This window comes from Pogoniulus pusillus, chromosome 10 (assembly GCF_015220805.1).
Source record: "Pogoniulus pusillus isolate bPogPus1 chromosome 10, bPogPus1.pri, whole genome shotgun sequence".
NCBI classification, from domain to species: domain Eukaryota; kingdom Metazoa; phylum Chordata; class Aves; order Piciformes; family Lybiidae; genus Pogoniulus; species Pogoniulus pusillus.
The window spans coordinates 36,422,162-36,445,853 of record NC_087273.1 but is presented as its reverse complement, the minus strand read 5'-3'; the positions used below and the strand labels follow the sequence as shown (position 1 = coordinate 36,445,853).

General features: G+C 44.5%; 2 protein-coding genes across 6 annotated transcripts in view; both read left to right on the top strand.

Moving 5' to 3' along the window:
• Nucleotides 1-2: 2 nt before the first annotated feature.
• Nucleotides 3-17,286, top strand: CEP76 (centrosomal protein 76). Of its 2 annotated transcripts, XM_064150262.1 has the most exons (12): nucleotides 90-210; nucleotides 2,376-2,531; nucleotides 3,455-3,536; nucleotides 3,896-4,120; nucleotides 4,929-5,114; nucleotides 7,686-7,783; nucleotides 8,535-8,663; nucleotides 10,428-10,619; nucleotides 12,185-12,351; nucleotides 13,759-14,092; nucleotides 15,199-15,416; nucleotides 16,932-17,286. In XM_064150262.1, exons 1-12 carry the CDS (start codon nucleotides 148-150, stop codon nucleotides 17,068-17,070), a joined length of 1,989 nt encoding a protein of 662 aa, XP_064006332.1. In that variant the 5' UTR covers nucleotides 90-147; the 3' UTR covers nucleotides 17,071-17,286. The 2 variants fall into 2 exon arrangements, with proteins under 2 accessions (XP_064006333.1, XP_064006332.1); XM_064150263.1 differs by lacking the exon at nucleotides 16,932-17,286 and having other exon boundaries at nucleotides 3-210; nucleotides 15,254-15,335.
• Nucleotides 17,287-20,757: 3,471 nt separating this feature from the next.
• SPIRE1 (spire type actin nucleation factor 1) overlaps nucleotides 20,758-23,692 on the top strand; it is a 148,695-nt gene continuing 145,760 nt past the window's right edge. For all 4 annotated transcript variants that reach the window (XR_010303775.1, XM_064150254.1, XM_064150253.1 and 1 more), the window contains exon 1: nucleotides 20,758-21,317. Coding sequence is in view for 3 of the 4 variants with exons in the window: in XM_064150253.1 (XP_064006323.1) it covers nucleotides 20,990-21,317 (328 nt within the window). In the remaining variant the exon portion in view is untranslated. The remainder of the gene's footprint in view (nucleotides 21,318-23,692) is intronic.

Genomic DNA, 23,692 nt, shown 5'->3' with positions numbered 1-23,692 from the left:
GGAAGAGGCGGGAAGAGGCGAGGCGTGGCGGGGAGTAACGGCTGTAACCGCCCGCCCGCTTCCCGCCCCCCCCCCCCCCCCACCGCCGCTCCTTCCTCGCCGCTACCGGGGCACGAAGCGTCGCGGTTCCTCTGCTGTTTCATCGCTATGTCGCTGCCGCCGGAGAAGGCGTCTGAGCTGAAGCAGATCATCCACCAGCAGCTGGTTAAGGTTGGGGGGCCTGTCTCCGCGGCAGAGCTAGGGGAAGTCCTGGGGAAGGGGCCCGGCGGTGCAGATGCTCTCGCTCTGTGTCCGTTCTTTCGTCCTGTTTTGTTTTTCCTGCTTCAGTCGCTTCGGTTTTCAGGCCCCGTTTGGCCTTACCGGTGCTGCTGTTTTCCTGGAGACCGAGCGGCCTTGGCGCTGCGGCCTGACGGCTGCTGCGGCTTGCGGCCTTTCCGCCGCTGTCTCCTACCGCCTCAGCTCCTCGCCCTCACCTCGGTCTCCTGTTCTCTGCGCTAAGGCCATGCTGCCCTCTCTCCTCTTCCTACCTTGGGCTGCTGCTGCTGCTTTTTCACTCTGTCGCTGAAGTCTCTTTTTTTTGTTTTCTTACTTGGTGTTCTCTGAGCAAAGTTCTTGGGCGAGGTCTCGACCTGCCGCGGAATGCTTCCGAACGCTTTAGCTCCTGTATCGCAAAGTGTTTCAAGTGCTGGTGGCTGTGACCTTCACATCCCTCCTGGGTGAGAAGCAGCTTCACCACTCCGTGCACTGTCGCAGCCGAGGTGCCAGGCAGAAATTCTCTGACTTCCTTTTGAGCATAAGGGAAGGTTGCAGTGGAGATTGAGTACTTCGTACCTCTCCTACAAGCGTATCAGGGTGTAATTTTCCCCTTCAAAAGTGTGATGGTTTGGGCTCTTACCCGCCCCCCCACACTTTGTATTTGCCCCAGCTAACTCAGACGGACCCTGGGATTAAGATGAAGCAGTTTATTTACAGCTAGCAGAATTTACAAGCAGCTATTTACAATATATACAGTTATATACAATTATATACAGAAATATACAAAGGATAAACAATACAGAAGCACAACTCCCCTCCCAGAAACCTGAGTCCCCAGGAGGGGCTCTCAAACCACCCCAACACCTCCCCCCGGCCCTCTCAACCTTACCCCAGTTCTCAGGAAGAAAAGAGGTGCAGCCAAGAGGTTAGGGAGCAAGGTTAGTAGGAGCAAGGTTAATGAGATGTGACCAGGTCTGAAGGCAAAGGCAGAAAAAAAAGACAAAATGGAGAAAGTTTACTTCTTCTTCCCAGAGCTCTCAGCGTGACTGTGAGAGAAGGAGACACAATTGTTTTTCATTCCACTGCCTGTTATCAAGTTCTTTTACCAAAACATTCCAGCTTGCTTCTAACTAGCACAAGAAGTAACAAATTATCGACATAGAATGGTTTGGGTTGGAAGGCACCGTAAAGATCAGCTAGTTCCGACCCTCCTGCAGTGGCCAGGGACACCTTCTACTAGCCCAGGCTGCTCAAGGCTTCATCCAACCTGGCACTGAAGGCTTCCAGGGAGAGGGCGTTCACAGCTGCTCTGCAGCAACCTGTTCCAGTGTCTTACTGCCCTCGAAATAAAGAATTTATTCCCAATATCTAGCTTAATTCTGCCCTTTTCCAAGTTGAAACTGTTAACCCTTATCCTATCACTACACCTCCCAATAAAGAGTCCTTCCACATTTTGGCTGTTAAGCCCCCTTTAAGAACTGAAAGACCATGGTGAGATCTTCTCTGAGCAACCCCAACTCTCATCCTGCCCTCACAGGAGAGGTTTTCCACCCTTCTGATAATTTTTGTGTCCCACTCTGGACCTGCTGCAACAAGTCTGTCTCTTTTGCACGCTGAGGACTCTGGAGATGGACCCAACACTGAAGATCAGGTCTCACCAGAGTGGATTAGAGGGGCAGAATCCATTCCTTCAACTTGCTGGCTACACTTCTTGATGCAGTTGGCTTTCTGGGCTGTGAGCACACATTACTGGCTTCATATTCAGTTTTTCATCCACCAGTACACCAAGTCATCCTCTGCAGGGCTGCTTCATTGTAAGTTTAAATTGGGAGACAAGAAATTGAAAGATTGACTATTGTATAACTGATGGATTTGCAGACCTGTTTGTAAGGAGGGAAGTTCAAGGCAGGGAATGTTGTCAAGAGTGGTGAAAATGTTTTGTTTGGTATGTTTATGTCTTGTTTTTCTTAACTAGTGGAGCTGCTCTAGTGGGATGTTCTGAAAGGATTTGTATTTTGGTGTAGTTATTTCAGTTTCTCTAGGAGAACACATTTAGTCTTAGAGAGTGACTGTTTAGTTGTAACAGCTACCACACAAAGAGCTTACATTTTTTCTTTCAGATGGATGTCCATGGCAGGATCAGAGAAGTCCTTGCTGAGACTATACGTGAGGAGCTAGCACCTGAGCACCAGCAGTTGTCCACAGAAGACTTGATAAAAGCCTTAAGACAACGAGGAATCATTGATGATGTTATGAAGGAGCTTACATTTGTAACTGTAAGTTTGTTTTAAAGAGTGAGAATATTTTTTGGTTTTTTTATTCCTTATACTGCATTGGGGTTTTGACAGAGAGGAAACTCACTGCTTCTGAAGCTGTGTAATAGCTTTAATGATTTGGGACGAATCAGAAGCAGAACAATTTAATGCATATGCTAGAAGTGACTGAATGAAGGAACCATATTGGAAGTATTTGATCACTTAGAGTGCCCATCCCTGGAGGTATGCAAGGAACCTGTGGATGTGGCTTTTTGGGACATAGCTTAACAGCCACAGTGGTGTTGGGTTGGAGGTTGGACTTCATGATCTTAGAGTTTTTCTCCATCTAAAAAAATTCTGTGATTCTCTGAAATAAGAAGCAGCAAGGGAGGGAAGCTTCAAGTTTAATATTTATTCCTGCTTTGTTCTCCAAGTGTTGATTTTTAATTGGCTTTTCTAAGAGGGAGATTTGCTGATTCACGTGGTATAGCGAGTAGAGATGACCTCAATTGCTGCAGAGGGAAAACATCAGCAATTTTTCTGCATGAGGACACAAAGTCTGGCTAAAAATACATAAAGGTGCATTTGGAATAAGAGGAAAAACAACCTAAAAATTTGACTTGGATGAGCATAACCCATTTAGGAGTTGGAATACTGCTGCCAGGCTACATAGTCCCATATTCACAGAGCCATAGAATCAACCAGTTTGGAAGAGACTGCTGAGATCATTCAGTCCAACCTAGCACCCAGCCCTATCTAATCAACTAGACCATGGCACTAAGTGCTTCATCCAGGCTTTGTTCAGTTTTATTGCATCTCCAGTACTGGGAAGAAAGCAGATTTGAGTAATGACGTTCAGTTGAAACAGATAAGTCTTCAGAAACCTGCAGTAAAAGCAGGGTTGCATCCTTTGATGCCTCAAAAAGTCTTAATTGTAATTCCAGGATGTGAATGAAAAGGAGAGGACTTCAGCTCCAAAGCCATCAACGCATATTGTTGACAGAGAACCGCCAGCTTTGAAAAAAAGTATGTTGCTTTTTTGTTTTAATGTTGGGATCATGGCTTTGAGAGACATTTGAAGTGTATGTTTTTTGATCTCTGAATCAATAATCCACTAGGATCTGGCCTAGAGGTGGCTGTTTTTTTCTTTGCTTATCTGCAGGAAGTAAATTGATGTAAGCTGAAGAAATTAGTCTTGCACAAAAAGTTAATTTGGTTTTAAATTTAGTTGAGTTTACATGAAGTGATTTCCAAACCCCTTTCTCCTAAGCACTTGTTTCAAAAAAGTTTCTCTTCTTTTCTAATCCCCTGTTGGTTAACTGATATTTAAGATGCCTCACAAGAATTCTTTGTAGTCTCTTCATTTTTGTTGCTACGCTTTACAGCTAACATTGACCCAACACGGAGGTATCTTTACCTTCAGGTTTTGGGTGGAAAAGCTTTTCTGGAACATCTTCAGGAACCCGAGCCCCTGCCTGGCCAGACCTGTTCTACCTTCACACTGTGTCTGCATTTTCGGAATCAGCGCTTCCGTACTAAACCTGTGCCCTGTGCCTGTGAGCCGGACTTTCATGATGGGTTTTTACTTGAAGTGCACAAGGAAAGCCTAGGTAAGGAATATTGTGCATTTAAAGCTGATGGTGTTGATTTTTTTTCTGGCTTCAGAGTTGTTGTGAAATGTATTTAGTGTCTTTCTTTTCTATTTTTAAAGTCTTATTTTCCTAAGGAACCTGAGTACTAGGTTATGACGCTTGTAGATCTTTCTCCGTTCTTGCCTCTTTTCCTTCCTTCACACTTCAAAGTAAAACTTTAGTGTGACCAACTTTATCCCTAATTGACAGTGAGATGATAGTAAGAGACACTGATTTTTTCATGAACAGAGTGTGACAAGAATGGAAACATAAGTTTGTTATCACATGGAAGGAAAAACTTCAGTGTGAGTGGTTTGCCTGCTAGCTGTCAAATGCCATCATAAGAGACAGCCATCCACAGACTATTACCCTTCTTTTGGTAGGAGCTAAGCTTATTATGAAAAGGCTTCTGGGTATTGTTTGAGTCTTGTAGAAACCCAGGAATGTCAGGAAACAGAGAGGAAGATAGGTATTGCAGCTGCACTTGGGGAGGGAAGATATCACAAACTCCAAGGACCCAGATTTTGCTGATTCTGCTGCTTATGGAGCAGTTTGTATCGTAGGGTCAAGGTTACCTAGAGAGAGTTCTCCTAACTGCTGGTATATGGTAAGTTGACCTCATGTATCCCAACTTACTACATTTTTTTTTCAGTTGCTTCTACTTAATGGCACTTAAGTAGTCTTTATTTTCTTTAATTCCATTGTAATTTTTGTGCCCCTGAACTAGCTACACTGGAATACCTGAGATTCTAATGTTCTTGCTGTTGTCTTGGTTCAATTATGGCAGGTGATGGAAGTAAAATGGTAGATGCAACCACAATGTTGTCTATATGTGATCCAGTGCATATGGTTCTGATCAAAACAGACACCTTTGGTGAGACAACACTTGTTGCTTCCTATTTTTTGGAGTGGAGGTCTGTCTTGGCTGCAGAGAATGGTGTAACTAATGTTGCTGTTGAACTCCTGGGTGTAGGTAAGACCAAATAATAAGGCTGCAGTGACTTCAAATACTGGGTGCTGAGCTTGCTTATAAGCTTAACAGAGTATTTGTGATGAAGTTAGTTTTAGTCCAGCTCATCAATAACTATAAAGTATCCTTTAAAAATATGTAGGAGGCTAATGGTCAGATTTTGTTGTTGCTGCAATTACTACAAAGTGGATATTCCAGATCTGTGTAATGATGGACTCCATGTCTGGGAACTTCCACTGTTGATTTGCTGCAAAATCTGGAGAAGTTGCCAAATACCAACCAAGCAAAAATCAATCAAGTCTTCTCTGCAAACGTATCAGACCTGTGCACTGAGGAGTAAAATCCTATTTGTGTCCTTTTCCCAGCAAACTGGCAACTACCAGAGCAAGTGATCTCTTCTGTGCTGCCATGTATTCCAGCACCTGGAAGTGTGGTTTCTGACAGGAGAGGTGCACCTGTATTTTTGTCTGACACTTTTTAGGAGTTCCAACATAAGTTCTTAGGACAGAGAGCTGGAGCCCTATGAGGACAGGCTATGAGATTTGGGGCTGTTCAAGCTGGAAAAGAGAAGGCTCTGGAGAGACCTTATTTGTTGGCCTTTCAGTACTTAAAGGGGGCCTAGAGCAAAGCTGGGAAGGGATTTTTTACAAAGGCTTGTAGTGGTAGGATGAGAAGTATTGTATTGAAACTGAAAGAGGGTAGATGAGGAGGAATATCTTTCCAGTGAGGGTGGTGAGACACTGGAACAGGTTGCCCAGGAAAGTTGTGAATGTTTTCTGCCTGAGGAAGCGTTCAAGGCTACGTTGGATGGGGCCTAGAGCAACCTGATGTAGTGGAAACTGGCATTGCCTTTGGCAGGGGGCCTGGAATTAGGTGATCTTTAAGGTCCCTTCCACTCCAAACCATTTTGTGATTTTTATGATATTATGATTTAGTGGATAAAGACTAAATTCAAGACTAGATCTGTCATGACTTTCTACATCAGCTGTTGTAAATTTTGGTCAGGTAGTAGCTACTGGGTCATTCTTTGTCTCAATTTTTCTACCTGTTAGATGGATGAGCAGTTGTTCATAGGTTCCAAATGTGATTAAATTATACCCTCAAAAATAATTTGAAGATTTGATACATAGTGGAAGTTATTCCTTATTGTTACCACTTCTGCCTGCTGTTTTTGGGGGGTGTAATTTGCTGCAGCGTTTCATCCAGTGAGCACAGCTCTGGTGAGCTTCATGTGCTAATGCATTTGTTAGCTTCATTTTCCTTCTGAAAATGCTGACACTGGCAAAGTTTAGTAAGCAGCTTGGGTTTGGAAACTCTCAAATTGAGAGCTTTCTATTTGTAGTGATGTGGAATTGCGTAACAAGTTAATACTGAAATGGGTGGTGAGAGTTCATAGAATCAGTCAGGGTTGGAAGGGACCACAAGGGTCGTCTAGTTCCAACCCCCCCTGCCATGGGCAGGGACACCCTACCCTAGAGCAGGCTGCACACAGCCTCATCCGGCCTGGCCTTAAACACCTCCAGCCATGGGGCCTCAAATCACCTCTCTAGGCAACCCATTCCAGGCTCTTGCCACTCTTATGGTGAAGAACTTCCTCCTCACATGTACTCTGAATCTCCCCATCTCCAGCTTTGCTTCATTCCCCTTAGGTCTGTCACAACCTGGTATCTTGAAGAGTCCCTCCCCAGCTTTTTTGTAGTCCTTCTTCAGGTGTACTGGAAGGCCACAAGAAGGTCACTTCACAGCTTCCACTTCTTCAGACTGCACAGCCCCAACTCTTTCAGTCTGTCTTCATAGCAGAGCTACTGCAGCCCTCTGATCATCCTCATAGCCCTTCTCTGGACACACTCCAGCGTGTCCATATCCCTCTTGTAATAGGAGCTCCAGACCTGGATGCAGTACTCCAGGTGGGGTCTCACTGGAGCAGAGGAAGAGAATCACCTCCCTCGACCTGCTGACCACACTTCTCCTGATCCAACCCAGGATCGGTTGGCTTTCTGGGTTGCAAGTGCACACTGCTGGCTCATCTTGAGCTTCTTGTTCACCAGCAACCCCAAGTCTCTTTCCTCAGGGCTGCTCTCCAACCAGTTACTGCCCAATAATCCATACTTTTTTTCAATAATCCTTATATTTTTTTCCAAATCATAAAGCCTCTAAATCCACTTTTTTTTCTCCTCATCTGAAGTCTTACTGTTCTACAAAATGCACCAGGAACAGGGAAGGATGCTGCCATCTCAGATAAATGGACTCTGTGACTCCTACTGTTTCTGAGATGTCTATTCTAGACCTATCTACTATTCATCTCTCATATCCTGGTACCAGCTGCAAAGAGTACTTTGGACAGTTATCTCCTATCTAGATCCATGTCTTTTATGCCCAGATCATCCTTTCTTACAGCCTCATTTGCACTTGAAATTTAAATATGCTTATTTTGCATTTATTTAAAGAAGTTTAGTTGTTTTTTTGTGATTATGGAGCTAACATATTTCCTATAATGACTTGCTCCTGCCTGGCTGAAATGTCCTAAGTAAATGGAATTTGAGACAACTCATGAACATGTGTTTTCATTTGAAGGTACAGAATCAAAAGTTTCTGTTGGTGTTTTAAACATCAGACTGGAAATGTATCCACAACTTAATAAGACACTGTCTCCAGAAGTAACTAATACTCAAGTAAGTAACTGGGATGGGGGTGGGCTGACTTGTTCTTTTTTGGTGGGGGAAGCTCAATATAGAATTACTTGACTTTAAAGGTCGTCTAGTCCAAGCTCCCTACAGACACATCTTCAACTAGAGCAGATGGCTGAGAGAGCCATCTAACCTGACCTGGAATGTTTCCAGGAAAGGGGCTTCCTTCACCTCTTTGGGCAATCTGGGCCAGTGTTTTACCACCCTCACTGGGAAAAAAATCTTCCTTTTTTCCAGTTTAAACATCCCCTCTTCTGGTTTAAAACAGTCACCCCTCATTCTGTCACAGCAGGGCCTGCTAAAAAGAATGTCCCCATCATTTTCACAGGCCCTCTTCAACTACTGAAAGGCACCAAGAAGGTCTCCTTGGAGCCTTTTTTTTCAGGGTGAAGAACCTAACTCTCAGTCTGTGTTACATCCATATTACACTGAATATTTATACCTGATTATACTGAAAAGTTATACTTGATTTGAAATACTACTACAGTAGTTTTGCTAATCACTTGTACTCCCTGTAGAGAAGTGCACTTAAGCACTACATCAGTCAGACTTCTGTTCATTGGATTTTCATGTAAAAATACTGTTTTTCAGCATGTGCCTGGCACATTTTACATATTAAGCTTTATTTTACATATGGCAGGATTTGGTGTTAATACACTTAGTGATTATGTGAGGGTTGGGTTTTTCTGTTTGTAATTAATAAATATATGATTGGTTCTGTTATTCTTACCTGCAGTTTGCATTGGAACGTCAGAAAACAGCAGAGAAAGAGAGGTTATTTCTTGTCTATGCTAAACAGTGGTGGAGGGAATACCTACAGATTAGGCCCACACACAATGTAAGGCTAGTGAAGATTTTTGCACAGGTTTGTAGCCCTATCCTTTTATTTTTTTGGATATAACATATTTTGAATTTGATGTGTGTATAGAATCTGTGTAGATTTATGATGTGGTTACACTCAGGTCAGGCCAGCCTGTGATGCATCATGCAAGAAATACTATTTGTAGAGATTGAACTTTTATTTGTGTGTTGAATTCAGCCTTATAGCATGATGCAGACAGAGGGATTGCTCCAACCACCTCTCAAGCCTTGGTTTTTCCTTTTAAGCTTTGTGTTCTTTAATGCTCACAAACAGCAAAGACTTGAATGGTCTATGGAAACTGTTTCAAACACATATCAGATAAAATGGTTGTGAAAAATGAACTCTGCTGGCTCTGTTAGAACAGATCCACATAGCATTTGAGCCCTGCATGGTCTGTGAAATGATCTGTCTAGTTCATGACACAAAATAGCTATTAGCTTGGATATAGTTATTGTGGCCTAGTAAGTTACTGTCACACTTGCTCCTTGGTATCTCGTCCTCAGGAAGGGTAGGTACCTTCTGGTTATCTTGCTATGAATTTTCCTAGCACAGATCATGTGCAGTAACTTCAAGTAACGTTCTGAAGTGATCTATGCCTACTTCTCTTCAGTGAAGTAGCAGCTTCCATTCTGGCTGTACTTTGAGTGTTCAGTAGTGATGTGAACTTAAAAAACCCAACCAACAGCTGAGCCCTCACCCATTCTCACTCATTCCAGTGGGAATGGGACTGAGAACAAAAAGAGCAAAAATGTGGAAAAAACTCATGGGTTGAAATGAAGAAAGAAAGGAAGAGTGGGAGGAGAAAAGTGACCCAGAGACAATCACTCATCACCCTTAGGTGCAGTGGCAGTCTCAGGTGGCCAAAACTGAATCCAGTACTTAAGGTGCAGAGACAGTATTCACTGTGTGGTGAATGAATCCTGCCTGTGTTGTTTTGGGTTTTTTTTTCATCTTGGTTGTTTTCAAGCTGTGAAATAATTTTGAACAGGATTCTAGTTATCTTCAAATAAATTCTGTTTTTCTTACACCAGCATGACAAAACATTGATGGGGACAATATGTCACTGCAGTAGAAATATGAGACTATAATTCCCTGAAGCTGTGAAGATTTAAAGGCTTTGATCTCTTCTTAAAATGCATGAACATAGAAGTACCAATTTAGCTCAGTGAGGAAAAGAAGAGTTCTATACTTGTAATAATTCTAATAGTTGATAATCATAGTATTTCCCTGCAGTGTGTAGTAAACCAGACATGTTCCAGTCATCTGCTCATTTTCCCAAGAAGTTAGAAATTCTTCCTGTTCTTCTTCCTTTAATTTAGCTAAACTTTGTGAGTGAATTTTACTGCTGCTTGGTGTTATTATGAGGTATTCAAATTTAGAAGCAAATAGTCATCTTGTAAACTCTAAAATCAGCTGCAAAGTCTTTAATGTTTCAAGGGTGGTCGTTTGGGTTTGGTGTGTGTGTATTTGTCTGGTGAGCTTTTGCTGGATGATTATGTGGGAATTGGTAGAGCATGAACAGTTCCTCACCTGTTTAAGAAAATGAGTTGTAGCTGCTCCAGGTGTCAAACATTAAGTCCAGAGTCTCCTACAAGTGACACAGGCAGCAGAAAAATTCTACTGTAACATCTCCAAATGGCCTAGTGGCCTTGTCTTAATTGTAGAGGTATTTTTGTGTCAGCATTTTTGAATGATAGGTATTTAAGGGTGAATAAATCTGTTGTGATGCTTTTCTGACTGGCAAGTAACCGTGTTTCCAACGTGCAGGATGAAAATGGAGTGAACCGCCCTGTATGTTCGTACATCAGACCGCTTCGAGCAGGTCGGTTACTAGACACACCAAGACAAGCAGCACGGTTTGTCAGCGTCCTGGGTTATGAAAGAGCTCTGGTCATTGGAGGAGGTGGTGGCAAACAAGAGCAGTGGTGCACCCTCCTTGCTTTTTTATCCAGGAACAAGGTATGTGAAAGCAGTCTCAGTGTGACTCTAGAATTGATATCACGTAGCCGCCAAAGTCAGTGATTTAAAACAGGCAGCACATGGATGGATTAAATCAGGTTTGGAGAATTGTGTGACAGTAGTTTGAGGTCTTGGAAAAGAGAATTAAATGTTAACTAGTAGATAAGAAGGCTTTGGAACAGACTTTTTGTACTGCTGCTGTTAGGGTCCAACTGTCAGTACATCTGCTAGACAATGAGCTTTGCTCTTTTAAGATCTCATGCCACTCTTCCATGGACATGTTTAAATTCTGGACTGATCCAGGAAGAGCTGAATGTTTCTTTGAAAAACTGGATTTTCTTTAGATGAGCTAAAATATACTGACAATTTTTACCACCTAAATATGAGGAAAAACTTCTTCCATTTGAGGGTGCCAGAATGCTGGAACAGGCTGCCCAGAGAGGCTTTGGAGCCTCTTCTGGAGAAAGGGGCTGGTCTAGATCTCCAGAGGTCATTTCCAGCCACCACAGTGCTGGGATTCTGTGATTTTGAGGACCATTGTGTTTGGAAGCACGGAGAATGAGTTTCTTCCAAAAAGCTCTGTAGAAAATAGCTGAATTTAATCCTTGGGACCCCAACTAGGTGTTATTATTCTTGTGAGAGATTATTTTTCTTGTCTGGAGTTCCTAAATGAGCTCAACTTCACTATAAACTTGCTGTTCTCCTATCTCCCCTGTGCATTACGACAGGAGAAGATGATGTTATCTGTGCAATGAACACATCTAAAATTCAATGTTCTGGATGCATTTTCAACTTTCTGAGTAACATTTGACTAAAGAGCTGTACTCTTCTTAATGCTGTGTTTGGTATTATGAAAGCTTCACTGCATGAGGAATTTTTGTTCTTAACCTGACAGCTAACCTTTGTAAAGAACTTAAGAGACAAAAGAATATCAGCTACCACATTTGGAAACAGTTTTCTGTGATCAGTGGTAGTAATGTGCTTATGAAAGAAAGGTTGTTCTGACTGGGAGGAAAAGAAGCTACACATCATTTTCAACTGATTTATGTCTGTGAGGGAGATTGTTATAGCTTTGTTTAATTTCTGAACTTTGACTACACATTCAAGGCAGTGAAATAATAGTTGAATCATATTTCAGGTGACTAAACTTCCTCACTGTGTCAAAAGATTAATTTCTGGCACTAGTGCAATTTTTTGCCTTGTTTATTGTTCTTACCTTTAATTAGAATAATGGTTTTGTCTTTGTGGGTTGATAGATTCTCATTTAAGATTATTGAAAGTATCTTTGTAGTCATGATCTTTTTCCCCCAGTATTTACACAGTATGGGAATAAAAGATTCAAATAGTCTATCCATAGAAGATACTGATATTTTTAATTGAGTAATTCTATTAAAGCAAACTAAAATTAGGCAGGTTTAAATCTTAAAATCCTGATTTCTGATACCTGCTTTGGGTAAACAAGAGGAAAACTTGTTACATAATGGTTAGTTAAATGTCACTACTTTCTTTTAAGGTGTTTATCCGTGGCTGATACTCAAACCAGCTTACTGGTATTTACTGTCTAGGGTGACTGTGAGGACCACGCTAACCTTCTGTGCAGTCTTCTCCTGGGGTTTGGGTTGGAAGCCTTTGTGTGTGTTGGAACAAAAGCAAAAGGAGTACCCCACACTTGGGTCATGACTTGTGGAACTGATGGAACAATTACTTTTTGGGAGAGCTTAACAGGACATAGGTGAGTGAGTGGGATGTAAGAAAACAGAACCATTTTTACTGATGTTTGCATGGGATCTTGTTGTTGGTGATTTTTGCTTTTTGATCTTTGCACCCAGTCATGTAACTGTCATGTGATTCAGTGTCCTGGTTTGAGCTGGAACAGAGCTATTCCTGTTCAGTGCTGTGACTTCTCAGCTCAGTCTCTGCTCATTGAGGGTACTTTCCAAATTTCAGGGCAGGTTTGCACAGCCAGTGGCTGCTTCTAACAGTGAGAACACTAATGGGGCAAGTTACTGCCAAGGGCTGAGCTGCAGGAAGGCTCTGGCTTTGACTTGCTCCTTTGCAGGCCAGGGGCACTGCTAAGTCTTGTCTGCTGTGCTGGGGTGTAGTAAGAAAGAGGTGGCACCTGTAGAGAGGAATGGACAGGACAAGCGACCCTAAACTGACCAACAAGAAATTCTGTCCCTATACCATGGGCAGAAACAGGATCAAGCTTAGAGAATAGCAGAGTCAAGCCTTTTCCTCAGTGTCTGAGGAGGACTTTGTCCATTCTGCCTTTGATCCCAATCTGTGTTTCTAAGGCCAGTTCCAGAATCCCAACTTCTGAATCAAGTTCCCATCTGCTGGTGAGTCTAACCTGGGACATTTCCAGTACCTGTCCACACCATCAGTGATGATGGTGATGCAATTGCCCTCAAGGGATTTGGTTTCATATTGTTTTGTATCTATTTGTATCTAAATTAATTTTACTGTTGTTATTTCCATTCTAGCTGGTTTAGTTTTCTTTCCCAGTCAGTCTCTCCTTTTTTCCCTGTATCTTCCATTTGGGAAGGCAGTGGGTTTCACAGAGGCTTGGCCTTGGTGATCCCTCAGCTTGATCCTAAAGATGATGTCTGTGAGATGGAATGCCTTGTTGGCCAGTTTGTTACAGTTACAAAATTTAATTGCTGTTGAGTATCTCCATGGTTCATTGAATGATTTGGATTGGAAGTGACCTTGAAAATCATCTAGTTCCAACCTGCATGCCATGGACAGGGACACCTTGCACTAGACCAGGCTGCTTAAGGCCTCATCAAAGCTGGCTTTGAACATCTCCAGGGAAGAGGTATCCATAACCTTCCTGGGCAACCTGTTCCAGTGTCTCACCACTCTCACTGGAAATAATTTCTTGGTAGTATTCAGTCTAAATCTACACTCCTCAAGCTTCAATTTTGAGGGGAGGAGGAGGAAAAGAAGTGCTGTGTTACTTCATGTGTGTGTTTACTGTTAGGTAAATAAATGAATGCCACTTGGGGGAAAAAACAATTCTTAATGAACTTGGGTTAAATTTTTGAAAGTAGAAGCAGCTTTTATCTGCCCTGTCTAAATATTTTTACCTTGCCTTGAAATAAGGTATAGCAGTAAGATAAAGGATGTTTTTAATTAGGTACATCCACATACCTATCAACCCTGACACCCCTCCGCTCGTTGAGCAACCCAAGCCTCTGCATCCTTACCGCACGATAGGCTGCATCTTCAACCATCAGAAGTTCTTGGGCAACTGTCAGCCCTCAGATGCTGTGGAGGTCTGTGTGTTTGACCTGCATGATGAATCTAAATGGAAACCCATGAGCGAAGAAGCCATAAAATCCGTATGTCCTCCTGGAACAACGTCTTCAGTTCCTCCTTTTCCTCCTCTGTGTGCTTCCACTGTAGATGCTGCAGTAGCAAGCAACGAGATAGAACTCCAGCTGAGAATACTGGTCTCTGAACACAGAAAGGTAATGCTGTGTGAAGATTGTCCTTCATCTGTTGTAATAAGGGTGCACGGTTTTACTGTGTGCTTGTCCTGGATAGCCATTCAGTAGTTCACATACTCTGCAGTGTGTTTTTTGTCAGCTTCTGCAGAAATGGTGCGTGTGAGAAGTGAAGTGATTGGAAAACAGTTTGGAAAGGCTTCACTGAGCTATATTAGACATCTTACTGTTTGCAGTGGTGATTTGGAGTCAAATGTGTGGGCTCTTATTCTAACCCTGGTTCTGGGTCTGTGGGTCCACAGCTTGTTGGTACCTGCGGACTACCTGTAGTGGTCTGTGAAGCATCTGAGAAGATAAATCTGATTGTTATTGGGCTTTGCATGTCCATCACTAATGGCTTTGTCTTTAGATAAAAGCAGGCTTTTATGATCTTACTCTTGACTGCTTGACAAAATCAGAAGATATTTCTTTAAGTTAGTTTTGTTCCATTTTGTGATTTTTACAAGAATCATGTGCCAGAAACAATTCTTCCTGTGCTGGATACGAAGGAGATGATATTTTAAATCCCTGTTAGCTTATGTCTGTTTTTACTGGGGCATCTGGTTGCTTTTATCTCCCCACAAAATGTTCAACCTGTAGGGTAACATAATTCTCACAGGATGAGTCTCTGCGGCATTGAGTACCTACATGGCAGATTTTATCTGCTTTGCACTTGTGGGATGGTAGAAGTAAGGGTCATGTACACCTCAGTGTGTTGTGAGGAGCTGTTTTGTGTTGTGTGGGTTTTCATGAGAGACATTGGAAAAATGTGAGGTGAATCTTAGTTGACCTTATGCTACCTTCATGCATTTCCTGCAGAGATACCATAGCTAAAACATGTAATTTCAACTCTGCTGGTCTTGTTTTAGCCTAACTTCTTGCTAAATGTTTGATAGTTTATTGGTGGTGTTTGATTGTTCTGCTTGGTGAGTGAGTCAGCAGACATATCTGAGTGCTGCATGGCTTCGCTTCCATGAACTGCAAATGAATGAACTGTTGTGGATTTATCTGAACATCTACAGTGTACAAGCTTAGTCATATCCTAATGTTCATTCTGCATGATTGTCATCAGTCTGTGACTTGCCTCACAGGATCTTGGCCTTTCTGCTGTTTGGGATGACCATCTGTCCTATCTGTTGTCACCAGCATTAGCAGCCTATGAACTTGAACGTACCACAGGCATTTCTGCAGGAAATGAAGAGTTTCAAGATGCTATCAGAAGAGCTGTACCTGATGGTCACACCTTTAAAGGGTTCCCCATCCATTTTGTATACAGAAATGCCAGGAGAGCTTTTGCCACCTGTCTTCGGTAGGTTTAAAGATATTGATATGTTAAAGCCACAATGGTGAATTGCAGTTCTTTTTTGTAATGGAATTGAAATAAAATGTATGGTTTGGAATTAGAACAGCAAGAAAAGATGTATGTGATGGATCGTAGTGGGGCAGAGCTTTTGTCAGAGAATCATAATATAGTTTTAGTTGGAAAAGACCTTTAAGATTGTTGAGTCTAACCATTACCTATGAAGTCTGGTTCTAAACTATGTTCCTCAGCACCACACCTCTGCATCTTTTAAATGTCATGGGTATCAGTTGCTGCTGGGAAGGTTTGAACCGGATGCCAGCATTTTCTTTTCACCATTTGAACTATTAAAGGTTAGAATAAGCTCCTAAGGGAGATGGTGGATTCCCCTACGTTAGATAGTTTCAGGGGCTAGCTTGCCAGGGTGCTGGGCCATCTCCTTTAAACTATATTCTTACCCTGGAAGGTTGGATTAGGTGATCCTTGAAGGTCCCTTCCAATTTGGCAATCTATGAATCCCTGGGGGTGGAGGTTCAGTCACCTTCCTGGGGAGCCTATTCCGGTGTTTGAGAGCTCTTTCAGTGAAGAATTTTCTTCTACTATCCAACCTAAACTTCTCTTGTAATATCCAACTTAAGCTTTCCCTGGTGCAACTTCAGGATGTTTTGTCTCATTCTGTGTTACAGTGGTAAGTTCAGTGATGATAGACATCTCACAGGTTAAATTAGAGAACAAGGAGTTACTTTCTCTGCACTTGTTAAAGATGATCAGTGGTGATATTTTTTTTTTTACCTCCAAGGCAATAGTCTTGTCTCAGTTCTAATTTTAATTTCCCAGAGACTCAAATGTAGTTGATAGAACCAATAACAATTTATAGGATGCCCTTCCCTCTTCCCCCTTTCCCAAAAGAAAAGGAATTAGATGGAGAGAGCGGAAAGGTATGCAGACCCCAGTAAATAATCTCACTGTGGTTTGGAAGTTAAAAGAAGAAAAGTTTAATAATAAATAAAATATATATGAGGTAGGGAAGTTAAAAAGATATAGGGAGGGGAAAAACAAGATACAAAATATGTAAGTAGACAACCAGATTTGATGGCAATGGGTTTGTCCACCTTATGGGTGATGGCCACGTGGTGAAACAAAGAGCAGCAGGAAACAGGAATGGTGATTTCTGGTGAGCAGGAAGGCAGGAGAGAGAGTGAGCAAACAGGAAGTCCCCCTGCTTTTATGGATCTTAGACAGGAAGGGGGGGTTGGCTAACCACCTTCACCTGGTAGTGTTCAGACCCACCCCTGGGGAGGGGTCAAGACCACCTGGGGTCAGGTTCATGATCACTCCCCCAGGAGAGTTACCCTGTGCAAGGCCCTGCCTTACCAAACAATATTATTTGTATTGTCAGACTCATGACACTTATGGTTACTTTTAATTGTTCTAAATGTGACTAATGCTTACACCTGTGATTGAAATGTTTAATAGCAGCTTAGTAATAGCTGTTCCACTTGTTTTTTTCTTTTTGTCCCACAGATCTCCTTTCTGTGAAGAAATAATCTGTTGCAGGGGGGACCAAGTGCGACTTGCTGTTCGTGTCCGAGTATTTCCATACCCTGAATCTGCCTGTGCTGTTTGGATCATGTTTGCTTGTAAATACCGCTCTGTCCTCTGAAGAAAAACAAACCAAACCCAAAAAACAACCCAAACCCCAGGTCGTGTACACCTTTTCAGAGCTGCAAAGTGATGACTGCAGCTGTGAAAGTGTATTTAAGTGCCACTGATTCCGAATACCACAGCGTGTGTTTTGCAGAGGATCGTTGTATACAGTAATGATTATTTATGAAGAGAATATATTTTTAATAAAAGTTACTTTTAATAGTTACAGAAATGTGGGTCAAGTTAGTCAAGTGTGTGCAGAAAACACTGGCTTTTCTGCTACAATTTTTCATGTGGAAAAAAATGTTTTACCTTGCCAGAGTAAAAGGCTGGTTCGCTTTTCCTTGCCTATCCTTACAGCATCCAGGGTGTAGTTTGTGAGTGACTAAGATCCAGAAATACTGAAGTTGAAGCACATGTTCTTTCTGCAACAAAAATTCTGCCTTTCTTGGACCCAGTGATAGCTTCCAGGTTCAGCTTTTTAAGAACAGTTCAGTCAGGTGTAGGTCATCTTATCATAGAATTAACCAGGTTGGAAGAGTCCTCCAAGCTCATCCAGTCCAACCTATCTCCCAGCCCTAGCCAGTCAGCTAGACTATGGCACTAAGTGCCTCATCCAGGCTTTTCTTGAACACCTCCAGGGTGTTGGATTAATTATCTTTTTTTTTTGTACTATTTAAAATTAAATCTTGGGTAGCTGAACATTTGAATATCCATGCTGGGTTAGATAAGTGGTTTAACTGATCTAGTTAAGGATGCCCCTGCTTACTGCAGAGTGAATGACCTTTGGAGGGCACTTCCAACCCAAACCATTCTATAAGCGTGGTGTCTTTTTCCTGATGTTAGCTTAGGAAGCTTCTGAGGTATCACAGTATCACCAAGGTTGGAAGAGACCCCATAGAACATCAAGTCCAACCCTTTACCACAGAGCTCAAGGCCAGACCATGGCACCAAGTGCCACGTCCAAACCTGCCTTGAACAGCTCCAGGGACGGCGACTCCACCACCTCCCCGGGCAGCCCATTCCAGTGTCCAGTGACTCTCTCAGTGAAGAACTTTCTCCTCACCTTGAGCCTAAATTTCCCCTGGTGCAGCCTGAGGCTGTGTCCTCTTGTTCTGGCGCTGGCCACCTGAGAGAAGAGAGCAACCTCCTCCTGGCCACAACCACCCCTCAGGCAGTTGTAGACAGCAATAAGATCTCCCCTGACCCTCTTCTTCTCCAGGCTAAACAATCCCAGCTCCCTCAGCCTCTCCTCCTAGGGCTGTGCTCAAGGCCTCTCACCAGCTTGGTCGCCCTTCTCTGGACACGCTCAAGCATCTCAATGTCCCTCCTAAACTGGGGGGCCCAGAACTGAAGTAGGTAGAAGTTGTAGAGGCCATTTTGCTTAGCAACCAGTCATGATTTTGTCTGATTTTGACACTCAGTTTCATACTTCATTATCCAGGTCTGGCTTTGTTTGTCTTTAAACTTGTGGATGATGATTTTACTGAGTTTCTTGTAGTCTTCATGCTTTGTGAGTCAGCAAGCAACTGAGCTTGGTGAACGTCCCCATCCCTATCATGTGTTTTGCCCTATGGGCTTCAGCCATTTTGTTTTAAGGCCGAAGAATCCCAAACTCTTCTGTAGAAGCTGTTCCATGTGCCTGTTAACCCATGTCCACCTCCACATGTTCTGCTTATAGGAAAGATTCAACTCTTTCTGCTGATGCTGGAGAAAAAAACCTCCCCAGTAATTGTCCAGAAGCTTGCAACATGCAAAGCAGGAGTGAACACTGGCATTTAACACATACATTTAATCAGCACTGTGGTAGCCCAACACTATTTCTGTCCTCTCAAGAAGTGTTAAATGCTGCTTACTGCAGCCCTTGGGTTTTAAACTTGAAATTTTAATAGTACATTGTGTGCTGACTTGAAATTTTAATAGTATGTTGCATACTTGCCTGCTCTGCTGCTAACAAGTTTCGAATCGTAGAATCATAGAATCAACCAGGTTGGAAGAGACCTCCAAGATCATCCAGTCCAACCTATCACCCAGCCCTATCCAATCAACTAGACCATGGCACTAAGTGCCTCATCCAGTCTTGAAGACCCCCAGGGACGGTGCCTCCACCACCTCCCTGGGCAGCCCATTCCAATGGGAAATCACTCTCTCTGTGAAGAACTTCTTCCTAATATCCAGCCTATACCTACCCTGGCACAACTTGAGACCGTGTCCCCTTGTTCTGTTGCTGGTTACCTGGGAGAAGAGGCCACCCTCCACCTGGCTACAATGCCCCTTCAGGTAGTTGTAGACAGTAATAAGATCACCCCTGAGCCTCCTCTTCTCCAGGCTAAACAGGCCCAGCTCCCTCAACCTCTCCTCATAGGATTTGTGCTCCAGGCCCCTCACCAGCTTCATAGTACTTCACTATAGCTCTTGGTTTGTTACCTTTAATACTTGAAAGAGCAAAATTCAGCTGTTCTACAGCATGCAGATCTATCCAGGCAGTAAAATTTCATTATCTAATGCAGTCTGAAAGGCTGAATCCTACTGTATGGTGAATATTGCTGAATTTAATAGCTTTATTTTAAAAGCAGTTACATTGTATTTGCAGTGGGGTGCGTAACATATCACTGCAAGAGGGAAAAACAACTCAATACAGCTGAAAGTGATACATGAAACACTCTTCAAGTGAGGTGTTGCAGGGCTTGTCCAGTGTACAATGCTGTGGGGTGCAGAAGGGGACGCTGCTCAGGGCTGCCACTTCTATGCTTCAGTGTCTCCTTTGGAAAGTCTCCCCTTAGCTTTCTTTCTTTTTATATATCCGAAGTGAAAATGTAGAGTGCTCAATAACAAAGCAAGCAGCTGTTTTCTCGTGTGTGCCGTGCCTGGGCTGGGAGCTATGCTGCCACGGTGAGGCAGGCGCTGCCCCGCTGCTGCCCAGGGGCGCTCAGGGATAGGGAGGTCTGGTCCCAACTGGAATCACACAGAATGAAGATTATCTTTTCACCCTCCTCCTAAAGCAGGCTCAACCAGAATAAATCACACAGGAGCAGCTCTGGTGGGTTTTGAATACTTCCAGAGACGGAGACTTCTTGCCCTCTCTGGGCAGCCTCTGCCGCTGCTGTGCCACCCTCGCTGTGTGAAAGTTTCCCCTTAGGTTTACAGGGAACCTCCTGTGTTCCAATTCATGTCCCTTACTCCTCGTCCCACTACTGGACCCCCCTGAGAAGAGTCTGGATCCATCCTCCTGACACTTGCTCAGTGATAGGCACTAATGCGATTCCTCCCTCAGTCTCCTCAGCTCTAGGCTGAGCAGCGCCAGCCCTGCCAGCCTTTCCTCCTATGATTCCAGTCCCTTTCGCCTCTCCAGATCTCTGGTTCTGCCACTGTCAGCCCCTCTGTACGCCGGTGCCTCGCTGCTACAGAGGAGGGAGTGCTGCAGGAGGCTGCTTATGACGTGAGGACACATCATTGCCGGTATCCAAGGCAAACATGGAGTCCAGGCACCTCCCAAGGACGTTCGAGCGCTGTCCATGGACGCTGAGGTTGCCGTGGAAGCCGCCAGAGCGAATCCCGCCTTTTTCCCGTCCCTCACAGTTGCGCCGCTAGCCGCCATTACAGCCGGGGCTCCCTGTGGCTGGTGACGACAGGGGGCGCTGTGGCGCCAGGAGCTGGCGGCAGGGGCGGGAGGGCGGGGACGCCATTGCGTTGCTATGAGCTGGCTCCCCCTGCGGCGCTGGCAGCGGCAGGCGGCCCGAGCGCCGCTCCTCCCGCTGCCGGCCGCTGGTTGCTCTGCCTGCCTGCTGCGCGGACCGGGCTGTCCGGCGGTCTGCTGGCACCAGCGGGGCGGGGAGGATGAGCCCGGCGGGAGCGGGCGGCAGCACAAACAGTAGTAGCCGCCGCGGCGGGGCCGGTCAGTGAGCCCAAGGGAGCAGGCGCGGCAGAGGCTGGGCATGGCGCTGCCTGGGGAACGCGGCGCGGAGCCCCAGCCCGGCGGCTCCCGCTCCACCGCCGATGAGGAGGAGGACAGCGGTGGTGGGGCCGGCGGGCAGCCGGAGGCGCTGTCGCTGGAGGAGATCCTTAGGCTCTACAACCAGCCCATCAACGAGGAGCAGGCATGGGCCGTGTGCTACCAGTGCTGCGGCTCGCTGCGGGCCCGCGCCCGCCGCGGAGAGACCCCCGCTGCTAGGCTGGGGGCGGCCGCCCACCTTCGCGTCTGGCGGGATGGCACCGTCACGCTGGAGCAGGACGAGTCCCACCGGCCGCCTCCACCTGCTTCAGGTAAGGCCGACCCCCGCTGTCGCCGCCACTGACCCCCCGGTACGGCTCGACCCTGCCCGGCCCAACAAGGGCGGCAGGCGGGTGTCGGGTGCGGGCTGCCGCCCTTCTTTCCCTGCCTTTGTCCGTAGGCTGTGGCAGCCGGGAGGAGAGGGTCTCCTTCCCGCCCGAGGATTGCGATGGAAGAGCGCTCGGCTCCTCAGCCGTGCCGGGGACGGGTGTGGGGGTGTCCCTGCATCATCTCGGTGTCCTGCGTGGAAAGGGAGAAACTGTCGCCTTGGATTTGACCGCTTGCGTGTGGGTGCAGGGGAGGTGTATGCGGGTTCAGTGTTTTATAATTGCGTCGTCTTTCGGTGTATAGCACTGTGTCATCTGCACCCAGAGCGCCTGCTTGGGGAGTTCCGCTGCCCATACCGCACGTCCTACCCTGCCTTCACAAACAGTTCGGCGTCAGAAGGCACCCGTTAGGAATAGGTCGGTTCGGAGGTACGCTGGCGTTCAGCTAAGCCATGAGCACCTACCAGGGACTGAGCACCTGCCGTCTGTTTCTTTAACGTACCCTGGAAAACATGCTTTGCATTAGAAAGGAAAAGAAGGCTGTATGTATTTTTCTTGGCATTTCAAAGCTTCTGGTCACGAATACGGGAAGGATTATTTTTCGTTGCAAGTCAAGCTTGATTTCTGTAGAGAAACTAAAGCTAGGCAGGGATGCGTTGACACACAGATAGTAGTCTCCCAGGAGCAACCTAGTCCAGCGCCACTGAATTTTCCAGGAGGGCAGAGATTTTGGCATTATAAAGTTACGGGAAGCAGAAGGCAGTGGTAAATGTACAAAGTGGGATTACCTGAGCCCTCAGCATTTAGAACGTGGATATTATGCCTGGTGTTACAATGTAACGAGGTCTTGTAAAGCAGGGCCTGTCTGAAAAGCCTTTTGCAAGAGTTTTGCAGTAATCCAGTTTGGAGCTGGGAGTGCATGGAAATATCAAAATATACTCGGTGGAAGAAGGAACCTAATTTTCTTCCACGATTGGAGTGAGGCTAATAATGACTCCCACTGAAATGTGATCTGATGTGCCTTTTAAATTAGTTGTTTTAAAACAGTTTATTGTGATGTTAATTAAAGGCCAGACCTCTACCCAGAAGTGCCTACTTGACTGACCAAGACATCTGCATGTCACAAAAGCACTGAAGAGTTCTGTACTGCATATTGGGTGCTGCTTTCACTTAGTGTTTTAGGATTATGTCGTATTTCTTCATTTCTCTTTACTCCTGTAGGAAATAGATTGATTTACCATGTAATTCTTTATTTTATTGCTTTTTTCCTGGCTCTTTGTAGGCTTATTCTGTTTCCTCTTGCAGCACATCTTCAGGTGCCTGTAGGAGGGTGTTGGGTAGGTTCTGAACTTTCAACCTGTGTATAAAGCTCAAGCCCCTTGCTGACATTCAGCAATCCAGCACATTTAATGTGTGCTAAAGCTGCATCTGCACGAATCTTTTAAGATGTTTTGGTTAACGTGTGCTAACCTGTGTGTGTTGATACCACGTTTAAATCTTTGGATGGATCAGAACTCTCTTTAAAGTCTTCCAGCTCTGACTGTTCTTCTCTTATCTCTCTCTGTAAAAAAAAAAAAGCTTATCATTGTAGGTCTTATGTTATAGATCAGTTAACACTGTGTATGTGTGCTTGCTTCTTGAAAATCTTGGTGCACATATATTTATATACATGTAAATAAAAAGATAACCAGTCTGCTAAGACCTCCCGGGAATGAATGAGCAGGGGAATAAGTGAGGAAGAGTAGAAAAGGGGAGAGGAAATTTCTGCCAGATGTCCTTTCCCAAACTATACTTGGTCATCCTACTTTGCACCAGCTGCAGGCTGCTGGGTGCCTGGATTTGAAAGGAACCAGCATTCCATCCAGCGTCCTCCCCCTGCCCTTCTTCATCTCCCTACCTTTGAAAAAACTTCTGCAGTAGAGACCATTGCTCAGTTTTCAAGTTTCCACAAGGGTTTTGTCTTTGTGGGCGTAGCTGTCAACAACATAAAACAAAGGTGGTCCTGGTCAGTTGGCTTTTATTCTTTGGTTTGTGGAGCTGTAGCAGGTTTTCCCTGGAAATAGTCATGTGTGTGATACAGTGAAGGTTGGTAATTCACTGCACTGAATTATGAGTTGACAGTAAGCTCACTTCTCTTTTGATATCTTTTGAATTGTGCCAGTTCTTTTCCTTACTGCTCACTGCACTGTCCTTGGGTGATGATTAATGAGCTTTCTGAGCCAACTTCAGCTTGAGCCTCTCGAATGAGTATTTATTCTTAGGCTCATGTGTTCTGCTTGGTAGCAGTGAGTGCTTCAGAAGAACCACTGTCCTGGTACTGT

Coding starts and splice junctions, on each gene's coding strand:
- CEP76 (XM_064150262.1), top strand. CDS start 148: ATGTCGCTGCCGCCGGAGAAGGCGTCTGAGCTGAAGCAGATCATCCAC. Junction 2,532..3,454: donor AGGAGCTTACATTTGTAACT/GTAAGTTTGTTT, acceptor TTGTAATTCCAG/GATGTGAATGAAAAGGAGAG. Junction 4,121..4,928: donor AGTGCACAAGGAAAGCCTAG/GTAAGGAATATT, acceptor CAATTATGGCAG/GTGATGGAAGTAAAATGGTA.